Source organism: Macaca mulatta, chromosome 11 (genome assembly GCF_049350105.2).
Source record: "Macaca mulatta isolate MMU2019108-1 chromosome 11, T2T-MMU8v2.0, whole genome shotgun sequence".
NCBI lineage: Eukaryota > Metazoa > Chordata > Mammalia > Primates > Cercopithecidae > Macaca > Macaca mulatta.
In genome coordinates, this window is record NC_133416.1 from 82,458,138 (window position 1) to 82,480,601 (window position 22,464).

The 22,464-nt window shown below is 37.6% G+C and overlaps 1 protein-coding gene and 2 pseudogenes across 4 annotated transcripts in view; 1 reads left to right on the forward strand and 2 right to left on the reverse strand.

Moving 5' to 3' along the window:
• Nucleotides 1-22,464, reverse strand: part of CAPS2 (calcyphosine 2) — a 60,930-nt gene that overhangs the window by 19,370 nt on the left and 19,096 nt on the right. For all 3 annotated transcript variants that reach the window (XM_077953204.1, XM_015152271.3, XM_077953205.1), the window contains 5 exons: nt 17,534-17,601; nt 9,449-9,553; nt 4,853-4,927; nt 3,893-3,988; nt 3,709-3,802 (listed from right to left, as the gene is read on the reverse strand). In XM_077953204.1, coding sequence (XP_077809330.1) covers nt 3,709-3,802; nt 3,893-3,988; nt 4,853-4,927; nt 9,449-9,553; nt 17,534-17,601 — 438 coding nt within the window. The remainder of the gene's footprint in view (nt 1-3,708; nt 3,803-3,892; nt 3,989-4,852; nt 4,928-9,448; nt 9,554-17,533; nt 17,602-22,464) is intronic.
• LOC107000935 (necdin-like) lies at nt 9,827-11,062 on the forward strand (annotated as a pseudogene).
• Nucleotides 20,322-20,574, reverse strand: LOC100423136 (ATP synthase F(0) complex subunit j, mitochondrial pseudogene; annotated as a pseudogene). The gene has a single exon (XR_001448096.3). The product of XR_001448096.3 is annotated as an ATP synthase F(0) complex subunit j, mitochondrial pseudogene (transcript).

The following is a 22,464-nucleotide window of genomic DNA, read 5'->3' on the forward strand; positions in this document are numbered from 1 at the left end:
GTCTACAAGAGAAAAGCATAACAAATTTACTAATGTGCATAAGCATAGGAGCCATACCAAAAAAAAAAAAAAAAAAGAAACAGAAAAAAAGAAAGAAAACTCAAAAAGCCAGATGGTTGATACTTAAATATTCTCCTCATTGGTGAGAGGGAAATGGGGGAGGTTGTAAATGAATGGGCCTGGAAGACCAGATTGTGTTTTGTAAATGATTCCCTTTGGTTGCTGAATGGGACCAAAGGACAAACAACAGCCTGTGGACAAGTTATGAGAAGGTGAAGACCAGCCTGTATAACACAGTGAGACCGTGTCTCAATTTAGAAAGAAAAACAACAACAACTAAAGGTAAGATGAAAACTAAAAAAAGAATTCTCAATTTTTTAGTTAAAAATTTAAACATATTTGACTACAAAACTTGGCAAAATTTACCTATACTTCAAATTTAAAGCTTTGTGGGGTTTTGTTTGTTTGTTTATTTGTTTGTTTGTTTTTCCTGCTGGGCAAATATTTCACCTTCCCAGCATTTGGCAAATAAAGCCTTTTGGGAAACCGGCTAGCAAGATGCTGCACCACCATAGCTGTCAGCATGATGGCAATTAGTGTATATCCAACATCGCTCTTTTGCACTTATTTAGTCTTTCATCCAGTCTTCACTGACGAAAAATCTGGACACATATGATGTTTGCTTTGTCTTCATGTTTTTAATACAAAAAATAGAGATATTAAAAATATCCCTTCAGGATTGAGAGCGGTTAAGGCACTTGCACAAGTTGCAACTTATCACATTTAAATCCATTCATTAAATACACATGTATTCAGTGTCTACTAAGTACTTGTCACTCTTCCAGTTGCTAGGAATATGGTAGGGGTCATGATAGATAAGTCCTTACCTTCAAGGGGTTATAGCGTCATGTCAGAGAAAATAATGAATAGATAAAAATATACATACATACTATATGGTCAGGACTATGAAGAAAAATTAAGCCCATTAAAAGAACAGAGAAGGGTAGGAGTGCTATATTGGATACTATGTTCAGATTTGGACTCTTTCAGTTTTTAATCTTTTAGATCTTCATAATAGAATAACACCCAGAAATTAGGAAGGCTTTGGAGAAATGAGTGATCTTCTGACAGCACGAAAAACAAAACAAAACAAAAACCTGAAAGAAATAAAGAAAAAACTACCAGAGATAGAAAAGAAGATATATAAAGGAAGAGCCAAAGAATCTGCAATTCAGATTGGAAGATGGAGAACTATGAGTGATAAAGTGAAATATTATCCTGGATTTAGATTATAATAATCTAGGCAGAACACTTAGTAGAACATAGCAGTTTAGATTGACTTTTTAGTTGAGTGAGGGTAAGACTGAGGATGAGAAGATTCAGAGTCTCCTGTAAATAATTATCATGTTAAGCAATTAAGAATATGTGATCTGTGTAACAGTGTTATGCATAGAAGCATATGTGTATACTTACATGTGTGCCTAAGGGAACAGCCTGCGTCAGTGCATATATGCGTGCATATGAGTGAATACCTATGTGGGTACACCTTTAGGCAGGCGCATCTATGGGCACATGTGCACATTCATGTATTTATCTTAAAAACTGGCACCAAAATTTCTTTTAAGGAGTGTTTAGAAAAAGACTTAATGAGGCATATAGACATGAAAAGACAAGTTCCACAGCCATATCTGGAAAACAAAACAGAATACTCCCATCAAAAAAAAAAAAAAAAAAAAAAAAAAAAAAAAAAAAAGAGGGATAGAGTTGAATATTTCTGCATAAAACAATAGATTGGTGGGGAGAAACAAGAGGTGGAAGAGTTAAAAAAATGGAGAAGAGTGCTTTTACCATGGGAAATATTCAAGGGATGTATTTTTAACAGTAGGGATGTCTAATAATAAATTGTAAATTGCTTACAATGCTACAATGTGAACCTCTTTTGATATCCCCTTCAAAATGTCTGCTACACACACAAAGCATCATATATGTGGTTTACATATAGTTGGCTGAATTTCTTTCCTTTCTCTCTCTCTTTCTCCTTTCTTTCTTTCTTTCTTTTTTCTTTCTTTCTTTTTTTTCTTTCTTTCTTTTCTTTTTCTTTATTTTCTTTCTTTCTTGGAAATCATAAAAAAGAACAGAGTTCCACATCTACTTCAAAGAAATATGGAATGAGGATAGTGAGAATAAATCATAAACTACACTAAATTTTTGGAGACATAAACTCAAACTTTAAACTTGGAATATGCATTAAACATTCTTCTACGGGTTGTGAAATGGGAGTCGAAGCTGATTTTCTCTAGATCTCAAGAGGCAGGCTTCAGTGCCATATGTATAGTGTATAGTGTATTTAAGTGTAAGATGTAAAATTTTTCCTCAACCCATACTTCTCCCTTAACTGGGTACCAAACTGTACTGGCTCTACTTATCAAATAATTTTTATTTGTCTAATTAGCTTCATAGCCAGAGTCACTTGCTTATTCAGGTTGCCATAATCTCTCTCCTTGATTAATATAATTCAATCCCATCCTGCCCTTGTGTATCTAGTCTTCAATTCCTTCCCCACATTGTAACCAGACAGATCTTTCAAAATCACAAATCTGATCATGCCACCTTCCCCCACTCCATCCACATCTTCTCTTCCAGTGACTCCCCAATACATGTTAGATAACTCTTTAACATAGGCTGCTTTTTAATAAGCTCTAACTCATCTCTTGCCAGCCTCCACCTTGAACTCTCCTCCAATCAGACTGAACTACTTCCAGTTCTCCAAATAAGTCATGTGCTCTCTTCCTTTTTGTTCTTAGCACAAGCTGTCTTCTCCACCTGGAAGCTTTTCCCCACCCTCACCTATCCCCTTATCCCAGCCTTGCTAACTCCTAGTCAAGGGTAGATGGCACTTTCTCTAGGGAACCTCCTTTGATTCCACAAAACTGGGCCGTCACCCCTCCTATCTGGCCCACATTGCCCCTCCTATCTGGCCCTCCTATCTATCTGTGTCTCCAATTAGACTGTCAGCTCCACAAAAGCAGGGAATGAGTCTAACTTACTGCTCCATCTACAGATCTTAGGACAGAAACATATATTACCTGAATGATCACTGTGGATAGTGCTGTATTTTAATCATGATATAAAGTGTAAATACGATTTAAAATTTAAGAGCACTACACAAACTGTAACACTATCTATGCTCCACCCATTCTAGGGAATCCTTGTGACACACCAAATGCCAGGAATTTCCTGAAGTGGGAAAATCACAAGGAAGATAGGCTATCTGTCAGAAAAGTGATAGCTCCAGAGGCCCATACCCCTTCACATGGAGGAAACTGCCTATCCTCAGAGGATAAACCTACTTTAGGTAAAGAATATCTCCTGGTGCTATTGAGATAGCCACTTAGCCAATGACACAGCTTTGAAGAACCTTTCAAAGTATGAAGATACAACTTCATCTGGAGACAAGCCACATTGTGGAATGGGAAGGGGGGTGTTACAGAAAATAAATGCTATGCTTGTATTCAGACTTGAGATTTGGGGCTAGGAAGCAGAAGTTCCTGGGAAAACATGGACCATTAGCCCACATAAATGACCCTGTTCAGGACGGAGGAGAGGAAATAAATTGAAGACTAGAAGCCCTGTTCCTCTACCTCCAGAGGACTCCACAAAATCCACCATCTGGTATTAAATGTGTGCACACACACACACACAACTTACAACATAAAAATCACCAAGTCGGTATTGTTTTCCTTTTCTTCGTCCACATTGATGACTATAAATGCTTTTTTGAATAAAAGGAAGCACAATTGTTCTAGAAAGTAAATGAGAAAAAAATGGAAAGTTATTTAGCTTCTCTCAGAAGTGATCATCTCCAGAGTTCTAACAATGTTTTATGGCATACCTATTTTTCCCAAATTGTCGATATTCATAAATTGTAAGGGATTGGTCGTGAGTGAAAAAGAACCCAATCAGCTCTCTGCAAGCATCACGTCCATTACTGGAAAAAATAGAATGATATCAAATATCTTCAAATATAATAATTTTTAGATTAATTAACTAAAAAAAGTGTGCATCTCAAGAGGGATAGCTAACTCTCTTATGTATGTGGCAATGAGTGAAGGTTATGGGAAACTGTAGGGAAAACACAAAAACACAGCTTGCTGAAATGTCCACTAAAAGTTAGATCTGAATGCAGAAATAAAAATATTACACTGACATGAAAAGTGGATATATTTACAATGTAAATTATTAATTCAACATAGACTTTTAAGATAAAGTGAATTATCTTTAAAAGTGTTGAGCTTGCAAGAAGGCACACATAGATACAAATTTATTATCTTTTATTGTCATAGAAAGCTTTAAAATCACTAAACAAATAAGATAATTTAAAATACACATTTTACTAGTAATATAGAAAGAACATCAAGTAGAATTATGTATTACTGGAAGATTATAAGACTGAAATAATAGATTTAAGAATTATTTTCCTTGTCACTGCATCTATCGATAATCTGTTAAATCATTAAGACAAAATTAAATAAAGCAGCTTATAAAACATTAGTTTTCAGTTTACAATACTCTGGTAGTAATATAACTCTTTTAAAAATTCACTGCTAAGTTACTTTTTAAAAAACATTTAAATTCGCTTCAAAGATAACTTTTAATTAGAATGTTTTTCCTACAGATTCATATTTCTTATTTTTTATAACAGATTACTAGATATTACGTTAAAATGTGTATTCTAAATTCACATATTTTTAAATGATACAAACCTATCTAATCTCATTACTGTTATTTCTATTCAAAAGAGAATATGTTTTTGTAATCATAGGATTAAAAATTTTAATAAAATCACAATTACCGTGACATGATCCTACCATCAAATTGTAATTTATGAGAAAGCACATTTTCAGTTAATGTAGAATGAGTTCTTATCCTGTTAAGAAATACATTTTGTCAGTAACTTTTTAAGATACTTAATAACTTGATGGAAATTAAAATGTACAAAAAAAGTTATGTGAACATTTTGAAACCACACAGATTGGATAAAGATAAAGGTACTCTTCTTTTTCAGATTGCTAATTGTAGCAGACACAAAAGAAATAACTCTGAGATATAGTATATAATATGTGAATGACTTTTATATTAGAAGCTATACCATCAAAGTGCTATAAAAGTAAATATTGAACAGAGATACAACATTTGTGACTGGCACTGTTGCAGGGCTACCTGAGTGCCATTTCTAACCCTCTTCTTTGCTTCCCTCCCACCACAGAATTTGCTCTTAGCATCTTGCAACTAAGGATGAGTAAGGGACCTAGTTCTGCCAATAAGCTTCCAGGAAAGACTTTCTTTTGTCCTGGTAAGAGAGTGGCATGAGAAGAGTTCCTGCCTGTGAACATGGCAGGGATATTATGCTAGGAGCCACTATAGTCACCATGAAATCAAGCCACCACATCAGAATGACCAAAAAGATATAGGAAAGCCAGCCTAGTGCTGTAACATCACTAAGCTACTGAACCAAAATCAATAAATGCCTACCTCCAAGCAGCTAACTATATAGGAAAAATAAATTCTGACTTGTTTAAGCCACTATCAATCGTTTTTCAGTGATGTGTAACTGAAAACATTCCTTACCAGAATAACCAAAGAGTGAGGAAGAGTGCTGAATGAAGTTCGAACCTTGTCATAGATCAATAGGTTATTTAAGCATTATGGTCTTCAGACAGTACTGAGTGATCTCATAAAGGCTGCCAGCCCTAAAATTATATTTAACAATATAAAGCAAAACCAAAGCACCCTACTGCCAATAATCTCCTATATATTAAGAGATCTGAAGACTAAATGATACATTTCTTCTTTGCTTCACACAATAATATTTCTCCCATAAAACTGCAGGTATAATGAAATGGCAGTAATGTAATTAGTAAGTAAGTGTGTGGGTCACTGAAATCTTGAAAGCTACACCTCTATAAAATCTGGGTATCTACAAAAAGGAAGCGGGGGACAGGAAACATGAGCCTGCACCAAATGAGAGTTTGTGAGCACAGAGTAGAGCCATGGGAGCTTAACCACCTCAATTCAATTTAATCCACTGGGATTAATGTGTTTATTGAATGCCCACTATGTGCCTGAAACAATTCTAAATGCTGAGAAAATAACAGCAACAGTAATGGCTACCATTTATTGAGAATTTCCCAGACACTAGTCATTGTTAAAATCACTTTAATGTGTATTGGTTTATTTACTACTTACAATAACTCTGAGGTTAAGTGTTATTATTCCCATTTTTCAAATAAATTTTATAGAAACAGAGACCGATGAGTAAATTGCTCAAGGCCATATGATTAGTAAATGGCAGAGCTAGAAAAAACTTTGCTCTTAACCATTACATTATATTGCTTTTCAATAGTAAACAGAACTCACTTTAACAGTGACAAATGGAAGTAGCAGCTTCAAGGACCCTGTAGTCTTCTCGAAAAGATAAAAGTAAATATGTATTTACACTATAAAATGCAAAGTGCCGTGTTGGGTTTTAGGTGCCCAATTCCTTTTAGGAACCCAAGTTCCTTACCAATACATAAAGAAGAATCAGAAAGATTGAAGATTAAAGTACGAATTTTAGTATTGGTAAAGCTATTAGAAACCACAGCTTAGGTATGCAAGCAACCACAAGCTAGTCCTTACCACTATAATTAAACAGACTAACCCACTCATTTCCACTGGGGAGGGACCGTCTAAAACAATGCACAGGGCAGAATGTGTGCTTCTGCAGGCTGCTGCCTCCCAAACAAAGGGGAGAGGAAGGGCTGCACTACCCACGCCAATTCCTGCTTCTAAATTTATGAAGCAGAACTCTCTCCTCCTCTGGGAAGAATAAATGGGGGTAAGAGGAGTGAAAGCTACAAATTCATTAATTCTAATTGATACCACAACAGGATTTCTCATGGAACTAGATTAGTTTGAAACAAGTTGCAGGTATTTACTCTAATACAACACAATACTAATTAGGATAATATTGACGCAGGGAAACAGATAATACTGAAGAAAAAGTCTAGAAACCAACCATGCATTAGACATGCACATAACATGTCATGTCATAATCATGCATATAACAACTTGACATATGACATGTGGCATTACAAGTCAGAAGGAAAATGATTTAGTGGTAGGCAGAGATTATTTTTAAGGAATATACAAAGGACATTAACAATATAGGGAAAGAGGAAAACTGGCCTATGTTAAAATTAGGAACTCCTATTTCTAACTTTAGTTTTTAAGACAGATACTATCAAGAGAAGGAAAAGGTAACTACAGAGTAGGACAAGATATGTGTGACAAATATAGTTGAAAAAGGATTCATTTCTAAAACATGTAAATAAGATCCACAAATAAATACTAAAAAGACAGACAACTCAACAGGCTTGAATGGAAATTTTGTATGAGAATATCTAGATGGCCTATATACATATGGAAAAGTACCCAACTACATTAGTCTCCAGTGAAATGCAAATTAAAATCACTAATACACATCCATAAGAAGAACTCAAATAAAAAAAGGCAGACAATACCAAGCTCTGGCAAAGATATGGTGCAACAAGAACACTCATACTGCTACTGGTGGGAGTGTAAATTTCAGCAACCAGTTGGGAAAGCTATTTGGCTGCATCTTTTAAAGCTGAACATATGGATACTAAATGGTCCAACAATTCTACTTCTAAGTATATACTCAGCAGAAATGAGTACATATGTTTACCAAAAGGCATGAGCAAGGAAGTTCATAGCAGCACTATTCATAAACAGCCAAATATCTATCAACCTCTGAATAGATAGGTTGTGGCATGTGGTACAATGAAATACCATACAACGATGAGATTAAAAAAAGACAACTACAAATAACACCATGGATAAAACTAACAAACATAATGTTGGGTAAAAGAAGCCAAACACATTTCACTATGTATATCAAAATATCATGTTATACATCTTATATACAACTAAATAAATAAGTGCCATTAGAGAGAAAAAAATAAGCTGGACACAGAGTCTAGATTTCTTGTAATTTCATTTCCACAAATTTCATAACCAGGCAGTTCTAATCTATGATACTAAGATAGAGAGATTAACCCGTTATAGCAGGGGAAATGAATAGTACCTGGGAGGCAGCATAAGGGGAGGTTCTGTGGTACTGGCAATTGTCTGTTTCTTGATCTGGGCATTTGGTATATGAGTGTTGTTCTGTTTTTGATAACTCCTATGTTGTGCACCTAAAATGTGTGCACTGTGAATGTACGTTTTATTTCAATGGAAGTTTACTTTTAAAAAGGAAAGTTTAGATGTGTGGTACATAAATGATGACCTCCTCTGGCCCAACATGTCTACATCCTAATCCTTGGAACATGGGAATACATTATATGATAGAAGGGATGTGGCATATGTGATAAATTAAGAACATTAAAATGGAGAGACTATTGGCATTATCCAGGAAGATTCAATGCACTCATCCATGTCCTTATTGGAGGAATGTAGAGAGAAATGTATCTATAGAAAAAGAGTGACAGAGTGACGCAGCATGAAACCAGCTATTGCAGACTTTGAAGATGGAAGAAAGGGCCATGAGCCAAGGAATGAAGGCAGCTTCTAGAAGCTGCAAAAGGCAAGAAAACAGCTTCACCCCTAAAACCTCTAGAAGGAATGTAGCCCTATCAATCCCATGATTTTAGGCATCTGAACTCCAGAACAATTAAAGAATAAATCTGTGTTTTAGAATACTAAGCTCATGGTAATTGTTACAGCAGCAATAGGAAACTAACACATGATGCTTCTAAATATTTGAATGGATGAAAGCAAGGGCTTTCAGAAAATAAGAATGAGACAAAACGATTAAAAAAAGATACGAAAATACTAACAATTACAGTACTCTGAAAATATAAAAAAGTTACTGTGGGTACTGGTAGATTTTTTTATGTCTACTAAAGCTGAGGTTAGATGTCAGTGAAACTGTTGAAGAATTTAAGTGGACAGCATCAGAGGATTGTAAAAGATCATACCAATTCTAAGGTTGAAAAAGCTACAACGTAAAATGCAAAAAAAAAAAAAAAGTATAATCAATACCAATTTTTAACATGCCAATGAGATTTAGCCATTATATATAACACACGTAAAATATCTTGGTAACTATATGATACATTTTCACATCCATTATCTCCAAAGGTTGTGGCTTTTTTTCCCCCTAAATTACAAATTAAAAATCTGGAGGGCAAAGAGAGTAAAATAAGGTATTGCCCCTAATATCATAAAGTAGCAGAATTGGGAGCTGAACTAAAAAAATTCCACTTTTCTTTATATAGAAAAAAGTGAAACGAACACAGAAGCTCCAGCTAGACACAGAAGTACATTTTAAAAATACTTTTAGAACATAGTGCATCTTCATTTTATGTAATTAAAATCTTCTTACTTTGTTTCATGTAGTGTTCTTTTTCTAAATCGAAGAGGTGTCATCTTTGAATCTGGAAGGATATGATCACTGGCTACATTTTGTTCTGGATCACTGATTACAGCCCTATACAGGAAAATAAAAAGTCCGACAATTAAATATGATCATGCATTACTTTAAAATTCACATATTTTTAAGCAGTTCTAAAAGTTCATATACCAAATGCAAATTTACAGCGCTGTCAGAATAATATTTTTATTAAATGTATTTAAAAATATTTTCCATAAGAAAGTGAATATTCCTCTTTTTCCAGAAGTATTATCTAAAACTGAATTGAAATTTCGGAGGGAGCTAAGAGCTCCAAGTATTTATTTTACTATCTTTAAACAAGCAGACACAATGCTGGTTTCTGATTGTGTGGGAGGTGGGTAGGAGAGAACACAGGTAAAGTAAAATAAGAATACAAAGTCATAAATACCACAACAGAAATTCAACGAACAAACATAGAAGAGAATAACTTAATTCCTAGAAGGCATAGAGAAGAGTTTATGAAAGGCATCCTAGAAGAGGAGATAGTTGCACTGATTCTTAAAAGGTGAGAGTACAAGACTTCCTCTCCAGGAGTCCGCGGAGGGAGGGCAGACTCAAAGTGCTCCTGGACGCAGAGGCTCTTGTCAGAGGGAGCAGACCGGTGGGAACAAAGGAAGGATCTGAGCGACCCCAACTTTGCAGCCGAGGCCTCCAGCTCCGCGGTGCATAGCAACCCTGGGGTTTCGGTAGGCGTTCCTCTGTTTGCGACCCTGGCAGAGCCCCAGAGCCGCAGATCCCTCCTCGAGACCCGACCACTGCCCCAGACCACAAGCGACCCGAAGGCTCTGCAGCAGGCCGCGGAGAAGGGCGGCGCCCACCAGGCCCCTAGCACGGCCCAGTCTGGCCCAGCACAGCTGCTGAAGAAGGCGCACGAGCTCATGTGGTACGTGCGGGTCAAGGACCAGAAGATCATCATTTGGTTTCCAGACATGGAAGGATGTCATCGGCAGCTACAATTAGTGATGGAGGGGCAACTTCAGGCTCACCGGACTCATTCTCGCCCAGGTGTTCCGAATGCACCATGGAAGCTGACCAGGCTGCACCAGAGGCTGTCCAGCCTCCACACCATGGAGTCTGAGCTGGTCAAAGCGCTGGAGCCCGAGGAGCTGGACAGGGTGGCTCTGAGCAACAGCATGGTCCTGAGAGGCCTTCTCACGATCCTGAGCCTCATCTACTTGAAAGGCTGCAGCGCCAGAAAGAGCGCCGTCTGGAACGTGCTGCGCGTCCTGGGGCTGCGGCCCTGGAAAAAGCACTCCACTTTCCACCTTCGGGACGTGCGGAACCTCATCACCAAGGAGTTTGTCCAGCAGAATTACCTTAAGTACTGGCACGGCCCATACGTGCAGCAGCCGGTGTATGAGTTCTTCTGGGGCTCCCGGGCCGGCCGCGAAATTACCAACTAGCAAATCATGGAGTTCCTGGCCATGGTCTTTAAGAAAGACCCCCAAGCCTTCCGGATACTGGGAAGGTATGGAGGAGGCCAGAGCTCTGCAGGAGACTAATCCCACTGCCTACTGCTCCTGTAACAGTGTCTCCCAGGACTAGCAAGGTCTGGAGGCAGATGAATGGTTTCTGACCCTCGCCAGGCCTGTGGAAGCGGTGGGGGTGGGTCACTAGAGTATTCAGGATTTACAGTGCAGTATTCACGTGTAACTTTACAGTACAGTGCTTTTATACCTTTTAATGCAATGTTGTCATTTGGGTACTACTGTGTAGTGTTTGGGACATATGCATGTTTGTTTATAAGTAAGTTTGGTTGGCACTTTTGCTTTTGTGCTGCCTTTCTTGGATTTTTGTACCAGAGACGTGCTAAACTGATGAAATATATTGAGAAAGTTTCCATCGTATTCTTTTACATGGGACTGATAATGTGTACTGGGGTAGGCTGCTCCTGGCAAGTTTGGAAGAACTCACCAGCAAAGCTGCCCTAACAAAGAGAAAAGTCAAGGCCCCTCTCTTCACGACCTTGCTGGGCACAGGAAACATCCTCGCAGAGTGAACTGATTTGAATGGAGTTGGTCTCAATGTGGGCACTTGGCACACTTTACTAAACACATTTTCAACCCCACCATGAGTTAATGTTAAAGTAAACATTAAAGATTCTTGTGATACAATCCAAAAAAAGTGAGTACAAGTTAGCACTCAGAGGAGAAGGAGTAAGGGTACCACAAGCAGAGGAACAATATGTGTACAGCCACAGCAGACAGCACAGTGAGGACACACCTGAGGACTGTACACAGTGTAATGGATGAGAGTACAGACTCTGCAACTAGACTGCCTGGATTCAATCCTTGCCTACCACAATAATTAGCCGTGTAGCCTTATCTGGTCAATTTGCTCTGGGCCAAAGTTTTCTCATTAATAAAAGAAAGAATAATGGTATCTCCCACACAGAAGTGATGTGAAGATTAAATAAATTAGTTAACATGTACATATTGTTTAGGGGAGTACCTATAATCCACTAAGTATTATAAAAGCACTCAACAGTTGAGGCTTTGCCTCCTAATTTCCCTTTTACTGCATATTTTACTGAATATGGATAAATATAGAGGCATGATAGCCCATCAGGTGGCATTGCAATGGTTTTGAAAAGTGATAGTAAGGGTCTACACTAAGGTGGCAGTAAACACACAGTTTGATCGAGGAAAAAAGATCCAGTGTTCCATAGAACAGTAGGGTGACTATAATTACAATAATATGTAGTACATTTTAAAGTAGCTAGAAGATAATAATTAAAATGTTTCTAACATACAGAAAAGACAAATATTTAAGGTTATGGTTATCCCAAGTACACTGACTGGATCTTTATAAATTATATTGTTAAATTATCTCATGTACCCCAAAACTATAAAATACATAAATACAAAAGAACACAAACAAAAAAATAATAAAAAGTAAATAAATAGACATAGTAGAAAGAATAAATTCAAGAAACATCAACAGAACTAGAAAACTAATTGGATTTGAGGTCATCAAGTAGAAAGATCCATAGTAACTGAACAATGTGAAATGAGATTCAATTAATAATATAAGGAACATAGGTGTCATTGTGTTTTTAAGGCAGGAGAATAGGGTCTGGAGGCAGGAAACCTAAGGTCCATTCACCCTGACTTCCTAGAACTAAATCAAAAGGAAAACCCCAACTTTCCATACTCAAGTAACAAAAGGGCCAGAGGCTACTTCCTTTGCAACCACCCCCCTTTTCTGTGTGGCAGATGAAAAATTGAAAATACCTCTGATTGGTCCCCTCCCATGACCAGTCACGATGGTTGTCGGCCAAGTCTAAATTTCAATAGGAGGATAACTTTGTAACTCACTTCAGCCTCTGACTGGTGACTTCCCATGACCAATCAGATGTTTGCATAGGGTGTAATTTTGTAACTTCGCTTCAGCTTCCAATTGGTCACTTTCCACAACCAATTAGACTGATTGCAGGCCACTTCTTCATTTACATAGACAAAGTAGACAAAGTATGTAAATAGACAAAGTAAAAAGAAATGTATGTATGTATTTGTCATTACATACATTTACATGTACACCAAGTAACCAATAGGAAACCTCTAGAGGGTATTTAAGCCCCAGAAAATTCTGCAATCAGGTCCTTGAGCCACTTGCTCAGGCTGCTCCCACCCTGTGGAGTATATTTTGATTTTCAATAAATCTCTGCTTTTGTTGCATCATCCTTTCCTTGCTTTGCTTTTATGTTTTGTCCAATTCTTTGTTCAAGGTGCAAAGAACCTGGACACCCACCACTGGTAATAGTTTTGATTTGTTATTGTTGTTATTAATATTATTTTAAGGGTAAGAATAATAGGTTATCCTCATATCCTTATGAGACAGGAAAACAGGGGAAATGATGCAGGAAAATAGCAAAAGGAATTAAAAGTTGGATAAAGAACAGAATAAGTAAAAGCATGAGAGCAGAAAGAAGGTGAAGGGGTGACTGAGCAAGAAGCGAGATAAGAAGCAGAGGTTCAGCAGCCAAAACAAAAGTGAGATAAAAAAGTGAGTAAGGAGCTTGCAGTGAGCCGAGATCGCACCACTGCACTCCAGCCTGGGTGACAGAGCGAGACTCAGTCTCAAAAAAAAAAAAAAAAAAGTGAGTAAGGATCCCCCATGGCCAGCTAGGTTCGGACCAAACCTGTCAGGGGCAGCTCCCCAGAGAGGGGCATGCTCATTAAAATGAAGTATCCTTAAAATGACCCAAAATGGTAATTAGCTACTTAAGTTTCATGCATATGGACTGCATATCATACATGTACTTAAAATGATGGGATGGAGATGACACACAAGCACACAAGGCCCAAATTAACTCAGCAACATCTATTAATCAAAAGGCAGACACTGGCTAGAGAATAGGCATCCTTGGGAAGAGAATAAAACAAAACACGTAAAAGGACCCAAAGGACCAAACTAAGGTTGATTTATCTCACAGAACTCAGTCCATTCTCCCACTCCGAGAGTGTAATACTGCGCTTAATACACTTCTGCTGCTTTGCTTCGCTATCTCTGTGCGTCTCGTCCAATTCTTTGTTCAGGACACCAAGAGCCTGGAACTACATGGCACTATCCAGTAACACTTACTTTCCTCCTTAGCAGGTTGGGTTCCATGATTCATCAAAAGAGAATCCTGTACCCACCTTTTAACAATCTTGCCCTCTCTGGATTTTTCCACAATCTTGCCCTCTCTGGTTTTTTCTACTTGCCTGGAAAAACCCTAAGTCTGAATAAATTTGATGAATAACTAGATAAAAGAATAAATGAGCAGACATTTTTTAAAGGGTATCATGAACCTTCAAAACTATGAAAATGAAACAGCAATTCAAAGATAGAACTTACGAATTTATTGAGTTATTTCCATTGCTGGAACATTCAGGAAAAGCTTTAGTCATGTCTACCATATACTGTAGATTCTGTTCATTTGTGTGCCAAGTTAGGAACTAAATCCTCTTTTTAAATTGAGCATTAAGATATTTTTTAAATTTCCCAAATGAAAAAGGCTGGCATTTATAAAAAGTGGCACCTATTCTATTCTCACACGTTATTTATCAGTTCTGTGTTAAATATACATACACGGAATGTTAGAGTTATAAGAAATCTTAATGTTAATTTGGCAGAAGCAAAAATCAAGACATACAGAAGGAAAATATGAAAGCTCAAACAGCGAATTAGTCACATAGCTAAACCTAAAACCAAATTCTGCTGACTCTATTTAAGTCCTCTTTTCCAGTTCATTCATTCATTTGCCTATTCAACAAGTTTTACTATACAGCTACTACACTAGCCAATGGGAGTGTAATAGTGAGCAAAACTTCCAAAGTGCTCTGCCCTCATGAAGCTCACATTCTGAAGAGGCCGAAAGATAATTAACATGATAAACAGAGAAAATACAACATGAATTACATGTCCCTATGGAGGAAAAAATGAAATGGTAAGAAGATGTGAAATTTTGAGCAAGGGATCATAAATTTATTTATGGTCAATTTATTTATTTAAATTTATTTATGGTTTATTTATAGTAAGGCCAAGGCAGGCCTCACCAAGGTGACTTCTAAGTAAAGACAGGAGCTAAAATGAGTAAGCAGACATACAAATTTCTGGGGAAAAGGCATTCCAAGAAGAGGGGAAAATAAATGCAAAGTACCTAACACAGGAATGGAACCTGGTATGTTCCAGAACAGGGAGAAGTCAAATGGCTAGAGGAGAGTAGGAAAGAGGGAGAAAAGTCCAAGGTCCAAGGTCCAAGGTCTAATGGTGGGCTTGGATAGATTGTGTTATTGGCCCAAATTTTTTAGTAATCCTGATCCATATCCTTGCTATGGCCTCATTACAGGTGGTGTGTACTTTCTTACCCCTTGACCTTGAGCTTTTGACTTGCTTTGGTCAGTTACACACAGCTATATGACTCTGCTAATCTCAACTGAACTAACTCATACAAATGCGGGTTGGTTGGAAATCTGTTTATCTAGGATGGTCTCAGCTAAGTAGCTCAGTGGCATTTCTAGAAGGACCTTTTTCTTGAGACTACCAGACTAGCCAAGCAGTGTTCTTCTCTCAAAAGTGGCAGAAGCACTAAAGGGCAAATGGAAACACATGAGATCATTTAAGGCCTAAGATCAAACCTAAGACCATTTTTGCTCATATACAACTGGGCAAAACAAAAAGTAAGGACCTTCCAGCCAAGCCTAGCCTTGATAGATAACCTAAAGACACATGAGCAAAAATTACTGTTCTTTTAAGCTAGTGATTTTTGTTGCAACACATAATTAATACATGAGCCTTGTAGCTTTCACTGTGATTGAAATGAGAAATTCCTGGAGGGTTTTATCTGGCTTACCTTTTAATAGATTAACTATGGGGTACTGGGTTGAAAATAAACCAGTAAGCGGCAAATGCAGAAACAATGAGGCCATTTAAGTAGTCCCTGAAATAATCCAGGGGACACAAAATAAGTTTGAATAGGATGGTGGCAGCAGAGGGAGTAAATCTATGTTGATGGTAGGACTGAGAGGGTTTGTTGGCAAGCTAGATATGGTATTTGAGAGAAAGAGGGGTCAAAGGCATCACTAGGATTTTAGGTCTTAGGAACAAGAAGAATTGACTTGCCATGGAGGAAAGTTAAAGATTTGGTCATGGTGGAAGAGAGGGCAGTAAAGCTTCAGACACCCAGATTGGAGAAAGTTAAATTGAAATCTTAGAGAAGTATCAGAATATAGGTGGTTTTTAAAGGCATGCTATTGGATGAGATCACTTAAAAAGCAAATACAAAAGAGGTCCAAGAACTGAGCTCTTGGGCACACCCACATTTAAAGACTGGGAAGATGAAGAAGAACCACAAGAGATTCTGAGAAGGGGAGAAAGGTAGGAGAACAGTCAAGTGTCGCGTGCGGGAAGCCATGCAGAAAAAAAACAAAACAAAAAACCTGCCTCAAAGAAAATCAGGTTTCAAATGAGACAGCTGCTGCAGATGGGCCAAGTAAATGAGAACTGAGAAACCGTTAGTCTAGCAATATGGATCTCACTACTTCTGGAAAAAAGTTGTTGGAGGCATGGTGGAGGTGAAAACACTAAGTTCATGAGACAATGGAAGGAGGGACAAGGGAGACTCTAGGTATTTCAAAGAATTCACTGAAAAACGTGAATGTAGAAGCATGCATCATTCTTTCTGTCATTCATTCCTTCTGCCATGTAACTAAACAGTTTTTTCAAAGCTAAGTCTTACTTTTTACTTGAAGTAGATAATTCCAACCTCTTCAGAAATTCTACCATATTTCCATATTATCATGCAATTCAGCAATGCATATGTTAAAATTTTAGTTTTCTAACGAGTTTTAAAATTCTTAACAGTCTCACAGTTCTCGAACTGCACCAAGGAACCCTGAGGTAACACAGTGAACTCACAGGGGTACTATGGAATATTTTTAATTTTTGAGGGAAACTCAGTGATACTTGACATCACTTACACACCAGGTAAACTACCAGTTCAACCTCAGGGTAGCTCACAGCTTCAACAAGACAGCACACTATACTGCTTCCACGATGTTACATCTTTGCAGAGCTGAGTTTTCTATAGTTGCTATGATAAAAAGCAAATATCAGGTGAAAAATCAATATGGAATATAAAGTGGAAGTGGCAGCATTGTAAATGATTCTAGGATTTGAGAGACTGTGCAGTGCCCATAAGATGCATACAGATCCTTGGTAAGAATAAAGTAAGGATATCTTCTTTCAATTTATGTGTATTATTTTTTAAATGGTCATTAGTTGTTAGCAAATAAATACTTATTAAGTTGTTTAGAGAAAAATACTTAACAAATAGAACTGTTAGGTATTTCTATTGGTCTAAGAGTGCTGTGAAAAAATTACTAAAACACTAACAGTGCAGTGAACAAAGAAAGTCTGGGAACCTCTGAGTTAGCTAACCTTTAATTGACCAAGGATATGAGTGTCAGGCATGAAAAGAAATTTAATGAAAATTTTCTGAATTGATTTCTATTGTGAGTTGCTAATTCTCACCTAGATAAGTGGTCTATCATGACTTGCTCTGCAACAATCTGTTTCTTCTTCTCTGCAGCCACAATTTCCTGGGAAGATTAAATAAAGACAATTTCCCCATCGATAAAGTAGAACCATACAATATTTAACACAAAAGTTCTAAAACATAAATTAAATATCTCTGATTTCCATCTTACATATAGATGGAAACAGATTACTATTATAGATTATAGATTACTTTCCATCATTACTAAATTTAAATTTCAGTCATTTAATCTACAAATATCATTTATTTTCTAAGAAATAATGCACTTACATTTCAGTAAAAATTATCAGAATTTTCATGAGCTGCCTTTGCATTTTACGGGGCAGACTAAAGGAGAAAGAGACTATGGCATCCTTCCATTCTATTCCTCCCCTCAAGAGATGTCCTGCAAAAGGCATGTTAAACCGCTCCAAGAAGACTACCAACACTGACACAAAGTAAGCTTAGTCTAACACTATTCACAGCAAAAGAAGGCAAAACTGAGTTTGAATTGTTTGACCTTTCATCAAAAATCTAAAACAAGGAAAAACAAAACAAAAACTCTCCTCATCAAAAGTATAATATTTTCTCTGCATATAATGCATCAATAATATTTAATAAACTTTTCTCAATTACTAGTTTGATTAAGCTTTCTTCATACTATTTTTTTTCACTTTTTTAAAATTATACTTTAAGTTCTAGGGTACCTGTGCACAACGTGCAGGCTTATTACATATGTATACATGTGCCATGTTGGTGTGCTGCACCCATTAACTCATCATCTACATTAGGTATATCTCCTAATGCTACCCCTCCCCCCTCCCCCCTCCTCCCTCCCCACAATAGGCCCTAGTGTGTGATGTTCCCCTTCCTGTGTCCAAGTGATCTCATTGTTCAATTCCCACCTATGAGTGAGAACATGCCGTGTTTGGTTTTCTGTTCTTGCGATAGTTTGCTGAGAATGATGGTTTCCAGCTGCATCCATGTCCCTACAAAGGACACGAACTCATCCTTTTTTATGGCTGCATACTATTCCACGGTGTATATGTGCCACCTTTTCTTAATCCAGTCTGTCACTGCTGGACATTTGGGTTGATTCCAAGTCTTTGCTATTGTGAATGGTGCCGCAATAAACATATGTGTGCATGTCTCTTTATAGCAGCATGATTTATAATCCTTTGGGAATATACCCAGTAATGGGATGGCTGGGTCAAATGGCATTTCTAGTCCTAGATCCTTAAGGAATCGCCACACTGTTTTTCACAATGGTTGAACTAGTTGACAGTCCCACCAACAGTGTAAAAGTATTCCTATTTCTCCACATCCTCTCCAGCACCTGTTGTTTCCTGACTTTTTAATGATTGCCATTCTAAGTGGTGTGAGATGGTATCTTATTGTGGTTTTGATTTGCATTTCTCTGATGGCGAGTGATGATGAGCATTTTGTCATGTGTCTGTTGGCTGTATAAATGTCTTCTTTTGAGAAGTGTCTGTTCATATCCTTTGCCCACTTTTTGATGAGGTTGATTTTTTTCTTGTAAATTTGTTTGAGTTCTTTGTAGGTTCTGGATATTAGCCCTTTGTCAGATGAGTAGATTGCAAAAATTTTCTCCCATTCTGTGGGTTGCCTGTTCACTCTGATGGTAGTTTCTTTTGCTTTGCAGAAGCTCTATAGTTTAATTAGATACTGTTTGTCAATTGTGGCTTTTGTTGCCACTGCTTTTGGTGTTTTAGACATGAAGTCCTTGCCCATGCCTATGTCCTGAATGGTATTACCTAGGTTTTCTTCTAGAGTTTTTATGGTTTTAGGTCTAACATTTAAGTCTCTAATCCATCTTGAATTAATTTTCGTATAAGGAGTAAGGAAAGGATCCAGTTTCAGCTTTCTACCCATGGCTAGCCAATTTTCCCAGCACCATTTATTAAATAGGGAATCCTTTCCCCATTTCTTGTTTTTCTCAGGTTTATCGAAGATCAGATGGCTGTAGATGTGTGGTATTATTTCTGAGGGCTCTGTTCTGTTCCATTGGTCTATATCTCTGTTTTGGTACCAGTACCACGCTGTTTTGGTTACTGTAGCCTTGTAGTATAGTTTGAAGTCAGGTAGCGTGATGCCTCCAGCTTTGTTCTTTTGGCTTAGGATTGTCTTGGCAATGTGGGCTCTTTTTTGGTTCCATATGAACTTTAACGCAGTCTTTCCCAATTCTGTGAAGAAACTCATTGGTAGCTTAATGGGGATGGCATTGAATCTATAAACTACCTTGGGCAGTATGGCCATTTTCACGATATTGATTCTTCCTATCCATGAGCATAGTATGTTCTTCCATTTGTTTGTGTCCTCTTTTATTTCACTGAGCAGTGGTTTGTAGTTCTCCTTGAACAGGTCCTTCAAATCCCTTGTAAGTTGGATTCCTAGGTATTTTATTCTCTTTGAAGCAATTGTGAATGGGAGTTCACTCATGATTTGGCTGTTTGTCTGTTACTGGTGTATAAGAATGCTTGTGATTTTTGCACATTGATTTTGTATCCTGAGACTGCTGAAGTTGCTTATCAGCTTAAGGAGATCTCGGGCTGAGATGATGGGGTTTTCTAAATATACAGTCATGTCATCTGCAAACAGGGACAATTTAACTTCTTCTTTTCCTTTTTTTTTTTTTTTTTTAGCAGTGCATCTCAGAGATCCATTTATTCATGCCATGAAGTAAATGGTACTTATACAAGTGTACTGGGATGTTCCACACTCCCCATCTAACACGGCTTGCTTAAATTTACAGGCGGACTGATGTTTTCTTTCACATGTACTCCAAGTAAATCTGGTTAATGATGACCAGGAGCAGGCGCCGAGGCTTTCAAAGCCTTACTTCTTTTATCAGCGACCCAGATTTTATAAACAATGAAGCCCATCAGCCCCATTCCTATCCAAATCTCCTGGTAAACTTTGGTGTAGTAGGGCTTCATGGGGATCCACACATTTTTAATAATACTTTGAAGCATCTTGGCGCAGGACAGATGCCTCAGACCACCACAAACCTGCAGTCAAGTCAGAAAGGTCAACGAGCACGCACCTCTTTTCCTAATTGAATACCCTTTATTTCTTTCTCTTGCCTGATTGCCCTAGTCAGAACTTCCAACACTATGTTGAATAGGAGGGGTGAGAGAGGGCATGCCTGTCTTGTGCCAGTTTTCAAAGAGAATGCTTCCAGTTTTTTCCCATTCAATATGTTATTGGCTGTAGGTTTGCCATAAATAGTTCTTATTATTTTGAGATACGTTCCATCAATACCGAATTTATTGAGAGTTTCTAGCATGAAGGGCTGTTGAATTTTGTCAAAGGCCTTTTCTGCATCTATTGAGATAATCATGTGGTTTTTGTCTCTGGTTCTGTTTATATGCTGGATTATGTTTATTGATTTGCGTATGTTGAACCAGCCTTGCATCCCAGGGATGCTTTTTGATGTGCTGCTGGATTCAGTTTGCCAGTATTTTATTGAGGATTTTCGCATCGATGTTCATTAGGGATGTTGGTCTAAAATTCTTTTTTTGTTGTGTCTCTGCCAGGCTTTGGTATCAGGATGATGTTGGCCTCATAAAATGAGTTAGGGAGGATTCCCTCTTTTTCTATTGATTGGAATAGTTTCAGAAGGAATGGTACCAGCTCCTCCTTGTACCTCTGGTAGAATTCAGCTGTGAATCCATCTGGTCCTGGACTTTTTTTGGTTGGTAGGCTATTAATTATTGCCTCAATTTCAGAGCCTGCTATTGGTCTATTCAGGGATTCAGCTTCTTCCTGGTTTAGTCTTGGGAGAGTGTAAGTGTCCAGGAAATTATCCATTTCTTCTAGATTTTCTACTTTATTTGCATAGAGGTGTTTATAGTATTATCTGATGGTAGTTTGTGTTTCTGTGGGGTTGGTGGTGATATCCCTTTATCATTTTTTATTGCATCTATTTGATTCTTCTCTCTTTTCTTCTTTATTTGTCTTGCTAGTGGTCTATCAATTTTGTTGATCTTTTTAAAAAACCAACTCCTGGATTCATTGATTTTTTTGGAGGGTTTTTTGTGTCTCTATCTCCTTCAGTTCTGCTCTGATCATAGTTATTCCTTGCCTTCTGCTAGCTTTTGAATGTGTTTGCTCTTGCTTCTCTAGTTCTTTTAATTGTGATGTTAGGGTGTCAATTTTAGATCTTTCCTGCTTTCTCTTGTGGGCATTTAGTGCTATAAATTTCCCTCTGCACACTGCTTTAAATGTGTCCCAGAGATTCTGGTATGTTGTATCTTTGTTCTTATTGGCTTCAAAGAACATCTTTATTCCTGCCTCATTTCATTATGTACCCAGTAGTCATTCAGGAGCAGGTTGTTCAGTTTCCATGTAGTTGAGCAGTTTTGATTGAGTTTCTTAGTCCTGAGTTCTAGTTCGATTGCACTGTGGTCTGAGAGACAGTTTGTTATAATTTCTGTTCTTGTACATTTGCTGAGGAGTGCTTTACTTCCAATTACGTGGTCAATTTTGGAATAAGTGTGAAGTGGTGCTGAGAAGAATGTATATTCTGTTGCTTTGGGGTGGAGAGTTCTGTAGATGTCTATTAGGTTCGCTTGGTGCAGAGGTGAGTTCAATTCCTGGATATCCTTGTTAAGTTTCTGTCTTGTTGATCTGTCTAATGTTGACAATGGGGTGTTAAAGTCTCCCATTATTATTGTATGGGAGTCTAAGTCTCTTTGTAAGTCTCTAAGGACTTGCTTTATGAATCTAGGTGCTCCTGTATTGGGTGCATATATATTTAGGATAGTTAGCTCTTCTTGTTGAATTGATCCCTTCACCATTATGTAATGGCCTTGTCTCTTTTGATCTTTGATGGTTTAAAGTCTATTTTATCAGAGACTAGGATTGCAACCCCTGCCTTTTTTTGTTTTTCATTTGCTTGGTAGAT